The 21,834-nt window shown below is 44.4% G+C and overlaps 1 protein-coding gene across 3 annotated transcripts in view; it reads left to right on the forward strand.

Moving 5' to 3' along the window:
• LOC119827302 (carboxyl-terminal PDZ ligand of neuronal nitric oxide synthase protein-like) overlaps window positions 1-21,834 on the forward strand; it is a 295,495-nt gene that overhangs the window by 233,972 nt on the left and 39,689 nt on the right. For all 3 annotated transcript variants that reach the window (XM_038348855.1, XM_038348856.1, XM_038348857.2), the window contains one exon: window positions 11,384-11,492. In XM_038348855.1, the coding sequence (XP_038204783.1) occupies window positions 11,384-11,492 (109 nt within the window). The remainder of the gene's footprint in view (window positions 1-11,383; window positions 11,493-21,834) is intronic.

The following is a 21,834-nucleotide window of genomic DNA, read 5'->3' on the forward strand; positions in this document are numbered from 1 at the left end:
TACCAGGGCACGCCAGTCTCCCTACCCTGTGGTTGGCACCTGACGTGACAAACTCAAATTACCATGACATCCCCAGAGCTTATAGATTGAACAATCAAAACAAAGCAAAACCTGAGAGTTAAAAATACTCACTGTGTCTCACAGTTGGGCACAGAGGATCAGTGTAGCCTTCCACCTGGCAAGCCCCAGGCCCAGGCTCTCCTGTGTGCCCACACATTCCATGTTACAACAGCCTCCGGTTAGTGTGCCTTTTATTGCCACCTTCCTCCAGTCCATTTATCCTGCTGACCTCAGCTACCACATTGCCCTGCTCAGACCCCACCAGTGCCCTTAGTTCGTGAGGTAAGGTCTGAAGCATGCAGTTGGCCTCACCGCTATTGGTCCTGACAACCGTCTGGTCCCAGCTCCTATGGGCCCTCAGCATACCCTCTGCTCCCTGCCCACGAATGGACTGCGTCTCATGACTCTGCCTTTCCCATTCAGTGTCTACTATGACGACTGCTCCCTTCTGCTTCTGTGATTGACAGCTTTCCATTGTCCCCCTCAGACCTCTTCCCCAGCTTTTCCTACTGTGGTCCCTGCCTACAGATTGCCTTTGTGGATTTGTTATGGAGTTCTCTCTCTAGATTCTGAAAGTTCTCATCATTAGGATGCTGAGGGTGCCCAGGGACCTGCTCTGTCCTCTCCCCACAGTTCCCAGTTAATTCTTCTCAGAGTTCTCAAGGAATGCAGTTGCTTTCACGGCCTGGACTGGGTTGCCAACACCCCCAGTCTCTACCATACTGTCTTATTCTTCGAATACTCCCATGAGCCTCTTCTCCCATTTTGCAGTTAAAAAGACCAAGTCTCAGAATGTTCAGTAGCTTCACATGGTAGGACCGCTCTGTGGCCTGCAGTGTGACTCTTCTGTCTGTTCTTCTATTTCTCTACAACATGGAGATCGCAGTGTGCCTGTGGGGAGCCAAGGACGGAAGGTATACACCTCTGTGCATGGTTTTATCAGGAACATCTGTCAGTGATGCCTTTCTCCATGGGATATTGATGACCACAGTCACTGTCCATGAAGAAAGGAGAGGAGGCTGCAGTTTTGTATGCAAGGGCCCCAACATATACCAAACAGAATAACGCTACTGGCTTTCCCTCTGCTTTCTGGTTCTGGCTGGAAATTCTATCTTTGAACAAGAATCTTCGGGAGGCGAGAGGACCCTGAGAAGTATAGGAAAAGCAGGGATTACCCTGGGCAAATGTGAGCAAACTCGGTAGATAGACCGCTTTACTTATTTATTTATTTATTTATTTATTTATCTATCTATCTATCTATCTATTTACTTACTTATTTATTTATTTATATCTCTATGACGAAATACTTGGGGCAAACAGCTATGGCCGAGCTTCCAGTTCCAGATCAGTGGGCTCCATTGCTCTTAGGACTGTGGCATAGCAGAAAGGTCATGGCAGAAGGGCATGGTGAAAGGCTTCTCACTCTGTGGCAATCAGGAAGCAAGGAAAGGGACAACAGAGAGAGGGAGGAAAACAAGGAAGGGGCTGTGGACAGGATATCCTTTCAGTGTATGCTCCCAGGAACCTGCTTCTTCCAGCGAGGTTCAACCGCTTAGTTTCTGTCCTTCCCCCACAATGTCATCTAATTAAGAGTCCGTGAGCGGGTTAATCCTTAATAAGGTTCAAGCTCTCATGATCAAGTTCCCTCTGAATCCTGCTTTGGGGCCAGGCCTCCAACACCTGAACAACGGTTGGGAGAAGCTTCGTATCCAAACTCTTAACTCTGTCTTAGAGGAAAGAGAATTAGCCGGTTGTATAAACGGATTTGGATCTTGACAGCCAACAGCAGGTGAAGTTATTTTAAAGACATTCTGAGTGTTGGAAAGAAGTGAGAGAAAGCCCTGAAGTATATGAAAAGGATTTTTTCTATGTTTTTAAGGGATGCTGACTTTTCTTTCCTGCCTGTCAAGTACAGAAGAAGAAGAAATTAACTTATCACGCACTTGGCATTTAGGAAGGGCTATGTGATGCTTTGTGGTTGATTCAAGCAAAGCAGGGGAGATTTTAGTGGGACATAAGAAAGAACTTGGTAACAGCTGTGAAATTAAAACATAAATTAACAGCTGAGATAGACCACAAGGGTGCCTTAACTAGGCTCGCAAAAGATAAGCATACATTTGTCTAGCTCCCGGCAGATTTTAAAACTCAGTTGTGTTTATTCCTTTCTCTGGGTGCATAGGAGATGTTTTGCAGCAGTAATGGAGACATTTATGCATTTGTTCCTGGAGAGGACCTTTATAAACCAGCTCCTGTGTTTGCTTTCCTTTGCCTGCAGTTTGGGAAATGAGCCTGGCTGTCAAAGTGTCTCCCAGCCCTGAGATCCCTTCCTTCTACAGCATACTGTGGCAGATGACATACATCCCACTCATTGTGACAAACAGATACTGGACAATGTGTCAAAATACCTACATGTCATGTGAAAGTTCCACGAGGGACTTAAAGGGCACCATTGCTGGGGGTTATTCTAACACACACACACACACACATACACACACACACACACACACACACACACACACACACACACACACACATGCTCCGTGCCAAAAAGCCTTGAGAAAATGAAATCTCAGGGAAGCAGACTTCTGTTCTGAGCATGAGGGATGTGAAAGATGGAAATCAAAGTAACTGCTAATGAAAGAGAAGCAGTCAAAATGATAGTGAGCCCTGTAAGTCCAGGAGAAGGAGAAGGATAAGCAGATTAAGCCAGCAGTAAGAGAGAAAAACAATCAACACAAAGGTAGGTCAGTGTTTTCTAAAGATTGGACTAAAAATAAATGTGGTGCAGGAAAGAGAGTGAGAGACAGCCCAGGACAGGCTGTGAAACCATCCTGATGCTATGTCATGGTGTGGGAGTGGGATAGGACACACAAGTATTCAGGCAGTGTCGGAGGGTGGGTGTGAGGGTTGCTGCGTTCCTTTCTATGCAGATTCTCTATGTATTCTTTTGGCAAAGCAGAGAGGACACTGGCCTCCCTCTGACCCGGCACCTGTTCCAAACTGTTCCCGGGTTCCTCTAGGGATAGCACACTCATTTGGGGGGTGGGTCACCAAAATTGTTTGAGCTATCTGGGGAATCATTTGTTCCTGAGTGCAGGGTCAGGCTGGAAGGATCATGCTCTCTCTAGTCAACCATGTGGGGTGGGGCTGTTTTCTGGTTTGCAGTCTTTCACATATACTTCCTATCCTGGGGATTTCCCTTAAGAACATGACTTGATTCTGTCCCTACCAACTGTAGTTACTTCATCTCTTGTCTTTTTCCCTTAGCTTTCATTCTCCTCCATCCTATGGGATGGCTTTCTGAGTTAGGAAAGCCCATGTCTTACAGAACTTCAAGGAAAAGGGTTTCCAGCCTACTGTACTCTGAATGTGGTTTGCTGTTGACCCACCCCACCCCAAATGCATGCACATGTTTGATCCCTAAAACACTGTGTTAATGCTATCACGTGAAAACTTAACTCACAATAATGTTTAGAAGTGTGACTTAGAAAGTGATTCAATTAGATCATTGGAGTAGAACTCCCCTAAGCACAGGATGATGCTTCATAAGGAGAGGGAAAGAGATCAGAAGACATGTAGAGGTCCATATGCTTTCTACTATGGTCACACAGCCAGAGGGGACCCTCACCAGATCATATGCTATGTGGTTTAGGCTTACAGCCTCTAGACTCTGAGCTGTATAAACAAACTTGTTTTTGTTTTAGAATATATTGCCATGGGTATTTCATTATATTAATGAAAAACAGACTAAGGTAGCTCCACGTTCAAGCTACAGAACTACCTTATCCCACCTCTAAAGACAGTAATGGGAGAGCAGTGAGTATGTTTCTTGGTATTTCATTTGATATGTCTATGCTCATTTCCATAGTTTTAAAATATTTGTACAAACCCGTTGCCTACCACTGTTTATCATTGGCTAATATGGACATTATGGCTTCCATAATAGTAAACGATGTTTCTACTATTATTGCTTCAAAGGTTAAGAATTAAGATTAAGAATGAAGTCTGAGAGAAGGAACAGAGTTGACTCAAAGGCCCTTGGCAGGTCCAGACCTCTGACCTCAGGTTCTGTGCTTATGTCATGGTTGGGATGACTGGGTGAGACCTAGCAGGGGTTGACTAGAAAGAGGGCAGAGACTTCTCTGTGAGTCTGGAATGGGGAGGAGCTTAAATACAGACCTGATAGGAAACCTTCCAGGGAGCTTAAGATTTTCCATATTCTTTGCAGCAGCTATGGAGTTCTAAAATCAGCAGACAGTTTCAGTGGAGATGAGAGGCATCGGAGGGAGGATATGAACACACAGAAAATTATGGCTGCGGTAGTTTGAAGAAAATGGCCCCCAAAGGGAGTGGCACTATGAGGTGTGGCCTTGTTGGAGTAGGTGTAGTCTCATTGGAGGAAGTACATCATTGTGGAGCGGGCTTTGGGTCTCATATATGCTCAAGATATCACCCAGTAACTTAGATCACTTCCTTTTGCCTTTGCAAGATTCAGGACTCTCAGCTCCAATGTCTATGTCTGCCTGCATGCTGCTATGCTCCTTGTCATGATGATAATGAACTGAACCTCTAAACTCTAAGCCAGCTGCCACAGTTAAATGTTTTTTCTTTTATAAGAGTTACCATGGCCATGGTGTCTCTTCACAGCAATAGAAATACTAATAAAGACAATGGCTGTATTAATCAAGGTTCTATAGGAAACCGAGCCAACAGAATGAGTATGTATGTATACACATGTATATGTGCACATGTGCACACATGCGTGTGCACAAACACACACACACACATACACACACACACACACACACACACACACACACACAGATTTATTATAAGGAACTGACTCATGATTCTGGAGACTTGAGAATTTCCAAGATTTGCACTTGGGAAACTGGAGACCCAAGAAAGGTGATGTCTGGTTCCAGCCCAAGTCTAAAAGCCTGAGAACCAGGAAAGCCGCTAGTATAACTTTCACTCCAAAAGCTGGTGGGTTTGCAGCCCCAAAAGCTGATGTTTCAGTCCAAGCCCAGACACCAGCAAATACCAGTGCCGCAGCAGTGTTCAGGCAGGAGGAAGTCCCTCTTGGTCAGCCACTGTGTCCTACTTAGGCCTTCACTTGAGGCTCACACACACTATGGAGGAAAATATGCTTTGCCGAGTCCACTGTTTAAAATGTTATCATCCAGAACAGACTCACAGATATACCCAGAACAGTGCTGGGCTCATGGCCCTAACAAGCCGACACATGAAGCTGGGCATCAAAGAGGCCATGGCTCCCTAGAGCTCAGAGAGAAGCATGGCATGGTAAGAAGTGGAGTTGTGGCTAGAGAGATGAGAAGCTGAACATGAAGGCACAGCATAGTTGACTAAACATTCCAGAATATAAGGCTATCAAGAGAAATCGCGTAGCCGTGTAGATTTTCATGCTGTGGACATTGGGAAGTACACATGGTGAAAGGGGGTTTTAAAACGAGTGCAAGAGAAAAGCCTTCAGTGTGGTCTAAGAGCCTGGACACTGGACAAGTGGGCAAGGCAGAAGATGAGGGAAAGAAGGGAAGAAAAAGTTAGTGCATAGAGAGAAACCCTCAAGTCTCCCCACCTCCCAATCATCTCTTTTCTACCCCTGCCCCACTGTCACATAGAGAACTGATCTTCAAGTTAGAAACACTAGAACATAAGTGTAATGTAGAACAACAGAAGATGTAATATATATACATATACGTATACGTATACATATACGTGTGTGTGTGTGTGTTTGTGTATAAAAGCAAGGAAGTAATGCATCTCCTTTCAGTGTGCCCAGACCTCCTCAGTTCCTTGAATCCCCAAAAGTGTGATTCCAAAATACCATTTGGTTGTCTTTGTAACACTGTGGAGTGCATATATTAGATTATAAGGAGACATCCTGCCTTTTAAAGAAGGGACATCTAGGTCCAGGAATTGGAGAAGAGTGGATTCGTCATTACCCATAGACAGAATCTAGAAGACCGTTGAGCAGATGGTCTGTGAGCGCTTGGAAAAGGAAAGAGTGACCGTTAGGAGCCAGTCCCAGAAGCTGGGTACCCAGGTGTGCTCAGGAAATCTGCCTCGGGACAAATGTGCAAAAAGCCTTTGAAGCCGTGAGTTGACCACTATATGAGCCAGCAGTGAGACACTGTAACTAAAGAACAAAACAGATCTCTGATGAAAATTCAGCTCTCAGGCATAGAAAATATTCATCAAAAGATATTGTCTGTGTTGCCAGATCGCTTTATGGAAGTGCATTTGTTTCAAAGGAGTCAGTGGCAAGTTTTTACATGGTTTTAAAAGGTTAAAAGGGGAAGTGGTACTCCTGTTTACTGAGCAAGCAGCTCATTGTGTGTTAGGCATCAGATTGAATGCTGTATACATATGTTAACGTGTAAGATAGTACCAGATAGAAGTCATTACTGCGCTGTTTTAGATACAGGAACAAACGGTTACATCATTTAACTGTCTTGCTTAAAGCCGAACAGCTAAGAAGCAGCACACCTCTGACCTGAGCCTGGATCTTTCTTATCCCAAAGCTCATATTCTTTCCACAGTGCCAACCTGCCGGAACAAAAAGAGATCTGGATATGGGTTAGTTGAACTACTGAAGGAAGAGGAAATGTTTGTCTCTAAGAGGAAAGTAACAAAATAAATGCAAACGTAGTAGTTGGATACAAATATTGAAGTCATTGTCAATAGGTTTGTTTAAGGTGTCAGAGTAGAGGGTGGACCTAGTCTGGGCAGTTGCCATTTGTCTACCACTCGCTCTAAGTCAACCCCCTGAACCCTTTCTGTCAGTCCTGTAAATGAGGGTCAGCAGTACGACCACCCCCATTGAGAGCAAGGAGCCAGAGCAGGGAGAAGGTGTGGCTAAATCCAGCATCACTGCAGAGCCTCTGTTGAAATCTAGGCCTGTCCTACCCTCAGGCCAGTCTTCGTACCCATTTTCCTTCACTGAATTCCTGTGGGTAGATTTCCAATCAACATAAGGGAATGCTTCCAAGTAATTAGAACCTTCCCAAAAGGGAATGGATGCTGTCTTAGGAAACAAATTGCCTATCACTGACAAACCCTGACTGACTGAGATGTTGGGTTCCAAGCCTGATGTCTCCATGGTTGTTGGGGATTTGTGTGTGTGTGTGTGTGTGTGTGTGTGTGTGTGTGTGTGTGTGTGTATTTTAATCTGAAATTCTATTTTTATTCTATGACCATCATGCTCAACAGAAATGCAATTTTACCTGTAAATTATTAGTCCAGGAAGCAGGAGAGGGGTATTACTGGACAGTCTTATGAATCTTTATGGCTTTGTCCACCTGAACTCCAAAATAGTGATAAATGCCAAGTATAGTTTATGCAAGAGATTGCGAAATTCTCACTCTTTGTGGAAAGTATATGGATGTAAGAATCTGTACAGGTTCATTGTTGTTTTTTATTAAATAAGGGAAAATTATAATTCTGTGCGTATTATGAAATGAAAGCAAGAGATCTTTGAACTTGAAGAAAAGCAAAGCCTTTCAGAACCTTAGGACCATTACTACCTTAATGATCTGCATTAGTGCCCTAGCCTTAATGATTATGGCGAGGGGTGAGAAGACTGACCAGGACACTTCTGGAAGCAGGTTCAGAGCTACCCTCATCTTAAGAATAAAGACGAAGAAAGAGGGAGGAGGGAGGAGGTAAATCCCTGAAATATGGTCCTCCTCCCTCCCAGTTTTGACTACTCCCCCCATCAACAGTTTTTCAGCAAACCAAGTAATGAAGAATAAAGGTCCTCAGTATGTATTTCTGTATCTAGAAGTCTAGAGCTGAGCCTTTAACTTCTGGATTTAGTCATTTGCTAAGGAATGAGGCCCCATGGGAAAGAGTCCTACTTCTTGGTCCTGATGGTAGAATGTTGTCTTTATTCACCAAATAATTATTTTTGGCTGCATAGAGATTGCTTACTTTTTATAACACCTGGCACTTCTGAACCTAGGTACAGCAAACAGAGTGGTCTCCAGAGAGCTACAGTCCAAAAAGAGTGACAGCTTCATGCAGAGGTTGTCACCAGATAGTCCGAAAAGAAGCTTTGTCTATTAAGGTTACATTAGCTCGCCGCTGCCCCTGCATACTTTCCGTATCTCTGTGTCTGGTTGGCTGGATAGTTCGCATTCATCTCTGCTCTGTCAGTTTTAAATCCAGCTCTCAGTCCTTAAGGGCATTACATAATAAATTAAAAACTTGATCAAAGGAATTTTATGTGTGATGCGTCTGAACTAACTGGTCCTGACTTCCAGCGGGGAAAAATGAGTAGCTGGGCAGACTACATTACAGATTCTCCTTAACGACGATGGGAGTGCCTGTCTCCCACATGCCAGTCACTGTGCTGGCCCTGAGATCTTCTGTACAAATGTCATTGTATGATGCACACTGTGACTCAAGGGAGCCCCGGGAGGTTAAGCTGCTCAGCCTGCTGAGGGAGAAAGAAGGTTCCTCTGATCCAAGTCTTAAAGGATCTGCAGGGTGTCCCCAGGGATTGCAAACTCAAGAGGATGTGTGTAGCTGGCTCTGCAGACCTGGGTAGGTCAGGGCTCTGGAATGAGATGGAAACAGGGCAGATACTCCAAGGTAGAGGGGCTGGGCTTTATCCTGCAGACAGCAGGAAGCCTTTAGATGGTTTTAGGATAAAAATAGTGGAGCGCAGTCTGTTTTTAAAAAGATCAGTGCTAGCGCTGTAAAGAATGGGTTGGCAGTGAGGTAGGAAATGGAGAGACGCATCCTGCGGAATGCATTGCAACCCAACGAAAGCAGACTGTGGAGTTGAGAAAAACAAATGAGGGACACTCTGGGAAGTGCTGAGAACCTGATCATGAGGAACGGGTACTGGCAACAGAAGAGGGAAGGACTCGAGGCCGGTCCCTAGATTTCGGTCTTGAGTGAATATTGTGGTCATTGAGGCCGTGCAGGAGAGAAGGGCAGGGAGGGGCTAATGGTGACTGCAGGTAGAAGACAGGTAACTCTGAGAAACTTGAGTCTCCAGGAGCGAGGATGTCCTTCATGAGCCTAGAGCTCAGTTAGGAGAAACGGTGGCCCAGCTGTTGGCTTGGTTGCTACTTTGCTATTAATATTTATTAATATATTAGTAATTTGACATCTTTAGAAGGCTGAGGGGGTTCCTGTGCACCCTGCAACCTCAGATGAGTTCTCTAGGAAGCCATGGTGTCTATTTGAAGATGAGACACACAAGAATGCCTCGAAAAGAATTTAGCAGAGGAGATGTGGTTCCCTTCCCAGGGTTCTTTGCAGTGTTCTTAGTCCCAGCCCACTTTTCTTTTTCATGTTGTACCGGGTTTCTAGGAGTAGTCCCGGTTTCTAAAGTTCTTAGCAGCAAAATTGGTAAAGAGAAGTGGCATGGTGTGTTACTAAACATTTATCTTCTTGATAACCACACAAGATATTTCTATGATCAGCCCTACTTTGTGGACAACACATTTAAGCTTCTAAATGGCTCCATTACTTCTAGTGCAGTAAATAACAAACTTATAAAGCTACAGACACTAAGTTCCGTCCTTTCGCCCATATCCTTAACATTATTTTTTTTTAAATAGGCCTGTATGACAGGAGTGGTCGTACCCATCTATATACACCTTTAATTCTAGCTCTGAGGAGGCCGAGGCAGGAAGATAGCCTTGAGTTGAGACCAGCCTAGGCTGTATAGGAGTTTTAGGGCTACATAACAAGACCCTGACTCAAGCTAGATAGAGATAGCTGGGCGGTGGTGATGCACACCTTTAATTCCAGCTCTTGGGAGGCAGAAGCAGTTAGATTTCTGTGAATTCAAGGCCAATCTGGTCTACAAGAGCTAGTCCCTAAACAGGCTCCAAAGCTACAGAGAAACCCTGTCTCAAAAAAAGGAAAAAAAAGATAGATATAAAGATAGAGAGAGAGAAAGAGACAGAGAGACAGACAGACAGACAAGATAGACAGACAGATAGACAGATAGACAGACAGATAGACAGACAGATAGATAGACAGACAGACATACAGACAGACAGATAGCCAGATAGATAGATGGAAAGGAAGAAAGAAACTTACCTATGAACATTACCAATATTGTCAATGTTATTATTGAGAGAGGAAAAAAAGATTTGTGAAGAACTTGTGGCCCCAGTAGACTTTACTAAGAGCTGTACCCCAACCACTCAGCTGACCCCACTGGCCTCTACTGCTCCGATAGAACCCTGGACCAGCCCGTGTTAAGCAGCCTCCAGGACGTTGTTTATAATCTTCCCCCCATTTACTTCTGCCTCCACTTTTGTCCCTACCTTCCTAAAGCCCCAAGCCAGCAGCAAGAGGGAACTTTTGGTTCTAAGCATGAAGAAGTTAATCATCAGCTCAAGAGTCCCCAGTGGCCTCTCATCTTCAACTTAGAATACACACACTGAACTTCCTCTGTGTTCTGACATTGGGTTCTGTGATCTTGCTTGAATCACACTGGTCATTTTTCAGACCGCCCTAGCACCTTCTGTGCTGTGTAGGGCTGGCTCATAACCTCTGTCCCTCTTCCTATAGTGCTTTTGCCCGGCAGTCTCCGCGATTGCATTTCACATGTCATCTAGGTCTCTGAATCGCTGTGCATCGTTTGGCCATCTTTTCTAAAACAGCGGCCTCCGTTGTACTCCGCCGCTTCCACTGCTGGATGTTTCACGGTAGCGCGTCTTACTTGTGTACTGATATCTACACAGAAGTCTTGTGAGCTCAGGAGCACTCAGTGCCCTGCTGCTGCCATGGCACCTGGCTGCCCATGTTTTCCAAGATCCGCGAGGAATATTTAGAAACCTGGCTCATGCAGAGTGGGGTGGGAAATGAAGTCACTGTCACCAGGAGACCTGTAATAATGCAAATATCTTAGATTTTTCAACATGGCCCCGATTGTTAATTTCCCAAAGCTCCTTTTTTGGGGATAAATGTGAGCAGGTCTCAGAAAACTTGTGTACATTTCCCTGGGTTTAATATAGAGTTATTGCTCAGGCAAAGATGGGAACTATTTTTCCCCCTTCCAGCAGAGGTTGGCAACCTCAGGATGTAATCAATATTAATGTGGTTTCCACACCCTACCATGCATGCTCTTCCAAATCTGGAAGCCCCTCACAGGAGCAGCCATGTTTGTAGAGCCTCCTGCGTAGCAGCTTTTGGATCCCACAGGAAAAGGGTTTTCTTTGATGGCTTGGCATCAGTGAGTTCTGCCTTCCACCTCTTCGTGATCAGAGGCTTCCTGTGGACACCCTGGACTGAATGCCACATTCAGTGTGCTTTTCTGTTGTTCTTTCCATAGGATCTTCTACGTCTCCCATGATTCCCAAGACTTGAAAATCTTCAGCTATATCGCGCGGGATGGGGCCAGCAATATCTTCAGGTGTAATGTCTTTAAGTCCAAAAAGAAGGTAAGGGGGTTATCATGGGTAGTCTGCTAGTTTTGTCTAATGGACCCAGCATGTATCTGTCATCAACTTGCCTCCCTGATTGAAGTTTGGAGATGGATGTTTTAATACCAGAACTGGTAACACCAATTTAGTCACCTGTCATTGCTCCAATACAATGAAACCCTCTTTGATTGCAGCATCAACCAAACTTTGTACTTAGTTACATATAGCAATAGAGAGGGATCCACTGTTTGATGCATCTTTTGAGAGAGGACCAGATAGGCAGAACCAGCAGAACCAGCAGCTGACCTTAGCTTGAAGGAAAGAAGTATTAACTAAGGTGACCCTTGACCCCAGTCTTGCATGTAACTCAGTGGTCCAGCTGTATTAGTAAATCATGGCATGGGGAATCTAATTTAGCTGAGGGTATGATATCGGTTGTCATGGGAAATTATTTTAATATGACAACCTTGACACTGGGTAAATGTAATTTTTACACTTCTGTAGAGGTGCCCTTTCTCTCTGGCATTCCTCTAGGGCCTGGCACACAAAACTAGGATTTGGAATGCCTGCCTGAGGGGTAGAGAACCTAGAATTAACCCCACCCTCCTACTGTAGTAAATAATTTTTAAGTCAATTGCTACCCCACCGAGTCTCAGCTTCTTTAAAGATACATTGAGGACAGACAAAATTAGCATTTTCTTCTAAAAATGTTTTATTAGCATAATTATACAATTATACATAATAATGAGATTTATGGCATTTTCATACATGTACATAATGTTTCAATTATATTTATTCCAGTTACCCCATCTTGTTCCCTTCCCACTTTCTCTGATGCCTTAAAACCAGCATTTTCCAAAAATAAATGTTTTTTTAACATTTATCACCCAAAGTGTTTCATGTTATAACTACTGTATTTAATTTTCTGAGAGACCCTGATGTTAAGGAAGCCCCTTAACTTGTTTAATCTAGCATTTTAAAAACTGATTTGGCTACAGCATCATGTGTGTGTTTTTGTAAAGCACCCCAGCAGTTTCTAAGGTCTTACAGTTCTGCTCTCAGAGAGAAACCGTCAAGTCTGGCTTCTCATAAGACTCGGGTCCGCTGCCTGTACATCCCCTCCTGTGCTTTACGGTGTCACTCATAGACTCGTGGGTACTTTATCATGATCAAATGGGCACTACAAGTAAGACCTGACAAGGTCAAAATTCACGAATACATGTGTTTCTTGACATGAGGGAGGTTATGTCATGATTATCCTCTCTTAAGTTAAAAATATTATAAACTGAAAATGTATTTAATATATCCAGCATAGCATCCATTATTGCTCAACAGCGCAATACCTATGGACTGGCCATTTCTGGGAGCTGTGGCTGGCTGCCACTGTCCAGTGTCACAAGCATTCCCTACTGAACACCATTGGACTAGGGGGGGAAAACTCAAATTTTGAAGTATAATTTCTACTATACATACATACATACATACATACATATATACATGCATACAATGTGTAGCTTTTACGCCATCATATAGTTAAAAAGATGCCAAATCAAACCATCATAACTCATATTATATAGTTGTCTTGTTTCCTATGAAGGAGGAACACAGTGCTAACTTACCATGCCCTCTAAGATCTGTGCCCTTGTCTTTCAGTGAGATCCATCTTCAGCTGTCAGGCCCTTTTGAAATATGTCATAGAATGGACCAGAAAGTTCTAGAACCAGAAAGGAGTGTAGCGGTAGGAAAGGAGCAGTAACTTCTTTCTGAGATGAGAAGGTGGATAAATTGCCAGGCTTACCGTCTATATGACAGTTGAAAGGGCAGGAGATGTACGTAAGGCCATATTAGGCTGTGTGTTAGAACTTAAGGGAACTTGAGTAGCAAGAAAGAGAGAGAATAAGCCCTAGTCACTGGGGATGGGCGGGTTTAGGGACTAGGAGAGTGAGGGGCTCATTGATGGATAGCGACCGTCTGCACTGTTCTCTCGTGTGCCACCCAAGAGTGAACCACCCCTCCTTCCATTGAGTTCTTACCTATGCAGTGATTGCAGTCTCGTACATAGACTATGTACAACTTAGAGATTTGAGTTATAGATAACGTAGTCATTTACCTACTGCCTACGTGTTTATCTCATTTTATCTTTATAATGCATATTTAGGAAGGCAAAATAAATGCTTTTTATTCTCATTTTCATAGATTAGTAAGTGGAAGCTCGGAGTGATTTGCCAGGTTCTCCTAGAAAGGCAGTTGCTAGAACCAAGAAAACACACAGAACAAAAGGATTTTGAGCAAAAAAAAAAAAACATAGGTGAAGAAGATCCTGGATCCTTTTGGGGATATAGTCTGGTGGCACAGCAGGCTGGGGTGTCCTGCTGCCAACCAGTGTGTGAGAATGACCTCCACCTAGAACCTAGGTCTTAGCGTTAGGTACCGAATCGAGTTCCTATTGACCAAGGACACGTTCTCTGCTTCGGGTCACCCTGGTTTCTTTCACACCTCCTAGCTCTCAGAGCTACTTCTCATTCGCCTGCTTTCTGTGTCCCTTTTGCCCTTACCTACTGAGTCTGTAGCTCTTCATGGGGTTGGTTCTCAGGCCCTGTGCTGGCCTGCAGCCATGCAGCTAGGAGAATTATTTCCAGACCGCCTGGACTATGAGCGCTGTTGCTGTTAAACTCTAGACAGGAGAAACTGTTTCCAAGCCAGGAAAGAGCAAGGAATTGTTCAGCAAAGGAAACCCAGTTTGGGAGGGGTGGGGAATGTGTCTGGGAGGTTTTGCGCGCCATCCTGGTTGGCCTCCAAATAAGTGTTTAACTTTCTTACAAAGCCCTCTGGTTTCTGGAGATAATAGCTTGGGAAGGAGTTTTAATGGGCAAATCATAGGCATATTTAAGAGACAGGGAGAAAGAACTATAGACCCTAAGGAAATGTATCTTGCAAGGATGGTTGTGGACCATTAAGAGTCACATTGGTGGGAAGCCAGGAAACCCAGTGCTCTCCTGAGTTCTCAGATTGATCACAGCATAGAAAAGCCTTGAGTAAGTGTCTTGCTTGCTGTGCCTAATATTTAGTTACCACTGTTCCACACCATGTCTCTCTGTGTGCCGGTGACATGTTTCTCATGATTGGCCTCTAATGCAGTGTCACCCTTGCTATAGAAAATGGGTTGTCTCTGCTGCTGATTGAGAATACTGGCCAGACATCTCAGTCTTCCTCTTTAAGGAATCCCTACTCCTAGCTTCCAAAACGATTTTTTTGTACCTCTGGATCTTTCTCTGGCCATTCACATGAATGACCCATGTGCTTCTCATCTTGGGGTTTAACTTGCAGCTGTTTTTTGCAATTGTTGGGTTCTCATTGGAAGCGAGATAGCAGACTGTTGCACACGCCTTTAGTCCCAGCTATCAGGAGGCAGAGGCAGAAGCAGGTAGATCTCTGAGTTTGAGGCCAGTCTGGTCTAGTTCTGGGACAGGCAGGGGTACATAGGGAAACACTGTCTCAAAAAAATAAAAAATAAGAAAAAATCATATACCTAAGGTGTAGCCTTGGTCCCCAAGGCCAATCTGTAGTGGCTTTTGCTGCAATCACTACTAGCTTATAAAGAACTCCTAACTCTGAGTGCCCCAACACACTGTGACATAGGTATTTGTCCCATAGTGTCCTTATATGGTTAACAGTGCTTGGGCCCCACTTTATAATTAGCAAAAGAAATGGCCCAGGATAGTTAATTACCCCTGACCAGTGAATGGATAAAGTCACTGAAATTAGAACTAGGTTGGCTTCCTCCTTGACAGTCCAGAGCTGTTACCACTAACCCTGTGGAGAGAAACCCAGGAACCTCTCAGGGCTTGAGTCTTCCAGTCACCCAAGAAGGTGAGAGGCATGTTAGGAATGCTAGTTGTTGTGTGTGCCGTGGACTGGTGTTTCTGATCTGAAGGAGCGAGTTCTGCATGTCAGGTTGGGGTGAAGAGGTCCCAGCACCTTTCCCATTGGTGCTGGGAAACAGAGGAAGCTCTTGATGATGACTTTCTGGCAACTTGGCATTTCCTGCGCTTCCCGCCTTCTGGGATATAACGACAGTATCATTTGCAAGACTCTTCCCCTCTTGGGCAACCCCTTGCCTGGCCTCTCCACCTCTCCTGTGGTGAGGATGTCACTCTCTTGGCATTTTTTTCACATCCCCCAGAGGGTGCACTCATTCATACCTAATGCACATAGCTGTGCTTATTAGCACATTTCCCCAGGCCTTGTTAGTGGTTAGCGGGAGCGGCAGGGAGTTCTACCAGCCGCAAAGTCAACTCCTCGACATCCTTTTTCCTGCAATCACAGTTCAGTTGGGTTGGGTGAGGAGAAGTTGCTTCCTCTTGTCACGCTCTTATCAGCAAACTGGGGTCCACAGATGCAAAGCTGATCTGTCCTTTAGAGTTTAGAGGAGGTTTGGAAGGTCAGTGATGGTCATGTGTTAAAGAATGACAAGTGTCAGTTTAGAGAGATGACCAGAGATTAAGAGCACTGTCTGCCCTTCCAAAGGACCCAGGTTTGATTGCCAGCACCCACATAGTAGTTTGCAATTGTCTGCAACTCTAGTTCCAGGGGAATCCGACACCTCACACAGATGTACACACAGGCAAAATACCAGTGCACATAATATAAAGATATTGAAAAAATGGCAAGTATCTAGTAACACTTGGAAAGGTGAGTTAACCCATCCCTTGTCCTCTATCTAGATACTGACAGCACTGAGATTATGACCATTATTTCCCATCAATGTTGAAAGTCAGACCCACTTTGAAAGTAAATTTTCCATACCGGGCAATGATTCATTGTCCAAGGAAGTCCCTCTACCAAATTATGTAATTAAGCCATCAACAACACAGTGGACAAAATCCTCACCCACCTATCATTTATTTCAAACCATTAGTATGTTACATGTTGATGCCCACATATAAATGTATTCATGCTTCAGCTCGTAGTCCCTGACAACGCCAAACTGAAGGTACCTTTAATTTATTTTGCATGAATTGTGGGTGTTTGTGTTCATGCAGAGGCCAGAGGTCAACCTTGATGTCACTCCTCAGGTGCCATCCAACTTGCTTTTTGAAATGAAATTTCTTCATTGGCCTGGAACTTGTTCATTAGGCTAGGTTGGCTGGCCAGAAAGCCCGGGGAGTACACCTGTCTCTATCTCCCTAATGCTGGGATTAATTATAAACTTGAGCCACCAGGCCTCATGCTCACACTCTGTCTCACTCCCTCTCCTGCCCCGTGTGTGTGTGTGTGTGTGTGTGTGTGTGTGTGTGTGTGTGTGTGTGTATTCTGAAAATCAGACTCAGGCCCTTGTGCTTGTGTGGCAAACACTCTCCCAGCTGAACTATCTCCCCAGCTCCTTTCTGAGATGCCTTTAAGTGACACATTAAAGAAACATGACATCCAGTTCTATTCTTGGTAGATTCTGCAGTAGTTGAGCTCAACATAAAGGCACTGTACTTTATTGCTGTGGTCAGGGGAGATTACAAAAGTCCTTGTGCACCTGACTTGGTGGAAGCCAACTCCCTAGAACTCAGAAGTACTTGGGAGATAAATCCCCAGGGCCCAGAAGATGAAGAGGGGTCGCCACAGAGCAGAGGGATGGTAGACCAATAGCAAGGCTTCTTGGCAGAAGAGGCCTCATGTTTCTTCCTTTTTCTCATCACCGGCAGCTTCATCTTCTCGCCATCTCTTGTGCACCTTGCACGTTGTGCTTTTGGGCTCTGCTTTCCTTGCTCTTCTGAGGGCTTTAAAATCATCTCCACAAGGTGTAAAGGAGAGAGAGCTTTGTCCGGAGTGGTGAAATTCAGAAGAGTACAGCAATCATCAATTCTGAAAAGATTCCCAAGTATATATAGCCAACCAGCAACGGGCTCATCAGATGGAGAAGGTGGAATGGTGTCATAAGTGGTTTTCCTGTGGATGGATCAAGTACGAGAATCAACATTTGATTTCTGGCTTTCTGAAGCGAATATACCAGCCTTTGTCTACTTTTGAGCAGATAGCTCATGCTCGCAGAGAATCCTGTCCTTTTCATCGCACCAGTTTCTCAACTATTGACACCTGCTATGTTGAAGCCCACATTAGGCATAACGAGAATAGCTAATTCATCCATCTTGTCTTGGTTTCTGTACCAGGGTGAGAAGGATTGTAGGCTGGGAGAGGGCTTCTATCAAGAGGCTAGGGAGATGGTTTAAAGCAATCCTGTGTGGTGGGATCAGAGGCATACGGTTCTGCGGTAGCTTCCTTCCAGGCCTGTTTTCACGAAATTGCCTGTAATTGGCACTTCCAGTGAGTGTCATTGCTCTCCGTCTGCAGCTGAGAGCCACTCTGAGGTTAGGTATCCCTTTCCAGCTCTGAAAACATCAAAGCAGCCATATCCAAGCTAATCTTGATAACCACAAGGCCACACATGCTCCGGGCTGCTAGGAGAAATTGGCTCCTGGACAGGAAGATTTGGTCCATGCGCCACCCAGCACTTTCAAAGGATTATGTAAAACTAAGCTGGATTTGTACAAAAATCATGCGGTATAATGATGTTCCCAACCTAGTAAATCCCAGAGAGTGGCCAGATCTCTGAAAGCTGGAAAAGGCTGTCTTCCTAATAGTCCACTTGCTGGCTCCACAGTGTGCGTGAATGCCTGTAATCTCCAAACCTCCACTTTGATTTCCCAATATCACGAGATCCGGGCAGCTGCTTCCATGTGATCCTGGAGACCCAGTCTTCATGAAAACCTCTGAAAGAGTTCATTTTGAAGCTTCTCTTCAATGGAGTTATCCCTCTTAGGTTCAGACCTGGCCTTCTAGAAGGTTCCAGCTTGTATGACTCCTGCATTTCAAGGTAGCCAGCAGAAACAGTTTTCTTGCCTAGGATCACCAAGTGCAGTCGACCTGTAGAAAGGAGCCCGGTGGGCTGTGCAGAGAGTAGCTATGAGAGGATGAGCTCCTGCCTTCCAGTAATTGTTCCACTCCAAAGGTCCTCTTAGAAAGTCCTCTAAAAAGATTTTCAGTGGTGATGAAAGGAAAGTCTTAAAGGTCAAAGGCATATGGACGCCATATAGCTATTGGCAAGTGGTGTTAGGAGCCAGCTAGCTGGTTTTGACCCCCCAGAGTGATGAATGCGAGGGATGGTCTTTTATGGGTATGCTATCATTCTGCAGAACAGACAGGCTAGTTTGATGTGTACCAAGTCACCTCCTCAAGAACACAGAGCTGTCCATCAAACATGCTGCTATACCTCTTATTGTGAATGGAGACATAGCCTTATTTTAAAAAGAGTAAGAGAAATTGAAATGAAATCATTTTACACCAACCATGCAAATGCAGAAGTTCACCAGTGTCTTCCCACACAGAAGCTGTTGCACTAGCTCAGAGATGAGATGCATTTGCTCAAGGGTTTTCCTCTTATGCTATAGGAAGGAGGCAATGACTATCATCCTTTTGACCTTAGGATATATTAAAAAAAGGGAGATTCTCTTAAATTCTTCATGTTTCTGCTGTTTAATAAAGAAAACACAAACAGCCTATCAAGATATATCTTTTGGGGGGCTGGAGAGATGGTTCAAAGGTTAAGAGCAATGGCTGCTCTTCAGAGGTCCTGAGTTCAAGTCCCAGCATCCACATAGTGGCCCAGAGCCATCTATAATGAGATCTGGTGCCCTCTTGTGGCATGCAGGTATAGATGCAGGTAGAACACTGTGCAAATAATATGATTAAATAATTGATCTACCCTTTTTGACTTAATTACCTTTTGATGCAATAAATTTTTAATAAGAATAGAGGTTTTTATTTTTATTGCATTAGTTATTTAGTTTGTGTGTGCTGGTATGCATGTTTGTGATATTCATAATATTTATGAATATCATGATATTCATGTGGAGGCCAGCAAACAGCTTGGGGGAGTTGGTTTTCTCCTTCCACAATGTGTGTTTTGGGGATCAAAGTCAAGTCATCCCCCCGAGCTGAGACAATGTCTCGATATGTAGCCCAGACTGACTTTGAACTCCAGTCCTCCTGCCTCTGCCCCACAAGAACTAGGATTATAAAAGTCTGATACTACACTTGTCAGAGTAAAACATTTCTTGAGCACTGCTGTATGAGAGTCCTGTGGGAGGTGCTAGCATGTGCATTCCTCACACATCAGTCCTCCGTGCAATGGATGAGATGCAATGAGAAACACACACTACTGGTTCACATCCTTAGCGAGCTAGAGAAACTTAAATGAAGAAACTGTGACCAGGGGAGGATAGAAGGACATCAGGGGCTGAGGGGGTGACTTGCCCCTTCCAACATAGGGGAAGGCACAACCAGTAGCCCAAAGCAGCCCTTTCTGCATTTCCAGGGGAATCAAATAGAGCTCAGAGTTGGTTGTTGAGTCTAGAAGATGCACTGAAATGTAAAAATGCTGCGTGCATCAAGCATTAAAACCAGTGTACTTCCATGCAGCCATTGCGGGCTTTTAAACAGCTGAACCTTTAGATGTGCGTGCCTGCATCTTTGCTCTTGTTGAAGGTGGAAGACTAGAGACTGAGGCAGAATTTAGAGGCTTTAAATACTCAGTTCTGAGAGTACCCCCAACATCCATTATCAGCTGCGGATACACAAGAGATGAAAGTCCTCTATGAAGGTCTTTCCCACCCACCCCAGCCTCTTATATAAATCCAAAACAAGCCTATAAATCCTCCTCTGCCCCTGACCAATCCTGTAATCCGAGGACATGCCTGTGACTTACAGAGGTGATGGAAGTTGTACCATGTCTTTCTTAGGGAAATTTAAGATTTTACAGCAATACACTCAGAAATGAGCTTTGTTTCCTATGTGACTAAATTTTAAAGAGGGAAACTGAGTCTTTACTCTGGGAGTGATGGGGGAAACTGACCCATTCCTTGAAAATATTTACTCAGAATGAGATTTCTGTGTTAATTTATATATAAGAAAGTCACAGAATTAAACTCTTGGTATTTAAATATTGCTCAGCTAGGTGGTAGTGGTGTACACCTTTAATCCCAGCACTCAAGTGGCAAAGGCAGGTGGATCTCTGTGAGTTGGAGGCAGGTCTAGTCCACAGAGTGAGTTCCAGGACAGCTATGGCCACACAGAGAAAACCTGTCTCAAAACGAAACAAAAACAAAAGCTAACAAACAAACAAAAACCAAAAGCCCAAAAGCTTAGTCTTACCCATTTTTGTTTTGCGAACCTAAAGCATTTAGCTTTTCTGCATCATGTAAAGATGTTTAGGAGAGGAAAATCTGCAAAAGTTAGTTGGGGGAGGGGAAGTTAAGGGGCAGTGGCAGGCAGAAGAAAGCCACACATGCGGTGCCTTGTGGATGAGCTTTGCTGTGATGTGAAAGATTGAGAAGCCATAGGCAGCCTGCTCCTCTTTTCAGAAAGAAGGGGGGAGGGAACTAGAAGATGAACATCACTGAGGCCGCAGCAAGTGGTCTTTTTATCTGAAGGTGGAGCTTCCTGGTCCAGCCCTGACCAGGGAGCATCCTCATGATCAAAAGTGATGTAGATGTCCTTATAGCCCAGCAGCTGCAATTGCCTGCTGAATAAGGCAGTCCAGTAGGTACTCTAGAGTTGGGAGTGGTTTGTGAGCCCACCCCTGAGTAGCTAGGGACAATTTATGGTTTCTAAGGGAGGGACAGTAGGCTTTCCTTAAAGGTAGAGCTCCTGGTGAAGTTGTCCACGCTCTACTGATGGCCCCACAGAAGTATCTGAACAGCACAAATTGTAGCTGATGGGTTATTAAAAAAGAGGAGGTAGGCATGAAGTTTGGAGGGGTAGGCAGTTGGGGGTGGGCCTGGGAAGAGTTAAAGGGAGGAGTTAGGGTGAATATGATGAAAATATATCGTATGAGATTCATGAAATTCTCAAATGATTTATCATCATCATTATAGAAAAGAGATGAACAAAGTTGGGGCATGTTCGTCATTGATTTGTTAGGTACCATACCTTCTGAAGTACAGGTTCTCATGCTTTAGGAATGGGAAAGAGTTCATGGATGTAATATGGGAGATACAGACAAATCTCAACATCATGAGAAGTACAAATGAATCATGCGTAACCTCAGCAGGACCCCCTTAGTCTGTCAAAGCTCTGGATATTAGAGTAGTAATACAGTGTCATCCGCCTCATGCTGATGTCCCCTGGGGGGGGAGGGGTTAAAATACTATCAGTGGACTATACGGTCTCAGTAGGTAGCAGTCACACCCAAACTCAGATCATCAAAACATGGCTAGTGCTCGAGTTGGGCATAAGGTAAAGTCTAGTGAAATAACCCAGAGTTGATGATGGCGCAATGTTTGGCTTTCCTCACTGTGGGCTCTGCAACTGT

This window comes from Arvicola amphibius, chromosome 12 (assembly GCF_903992535.2).
Source record: "Arvicola amphibius chromosome 12, mArvAmp1.2, whole genome shotgun sequence".
NCBI lineage: Eukaryota > Metazoa > Chordata > Mammalia > Rodentia > Cricetidae > Arvicola > Arvicola amphibius.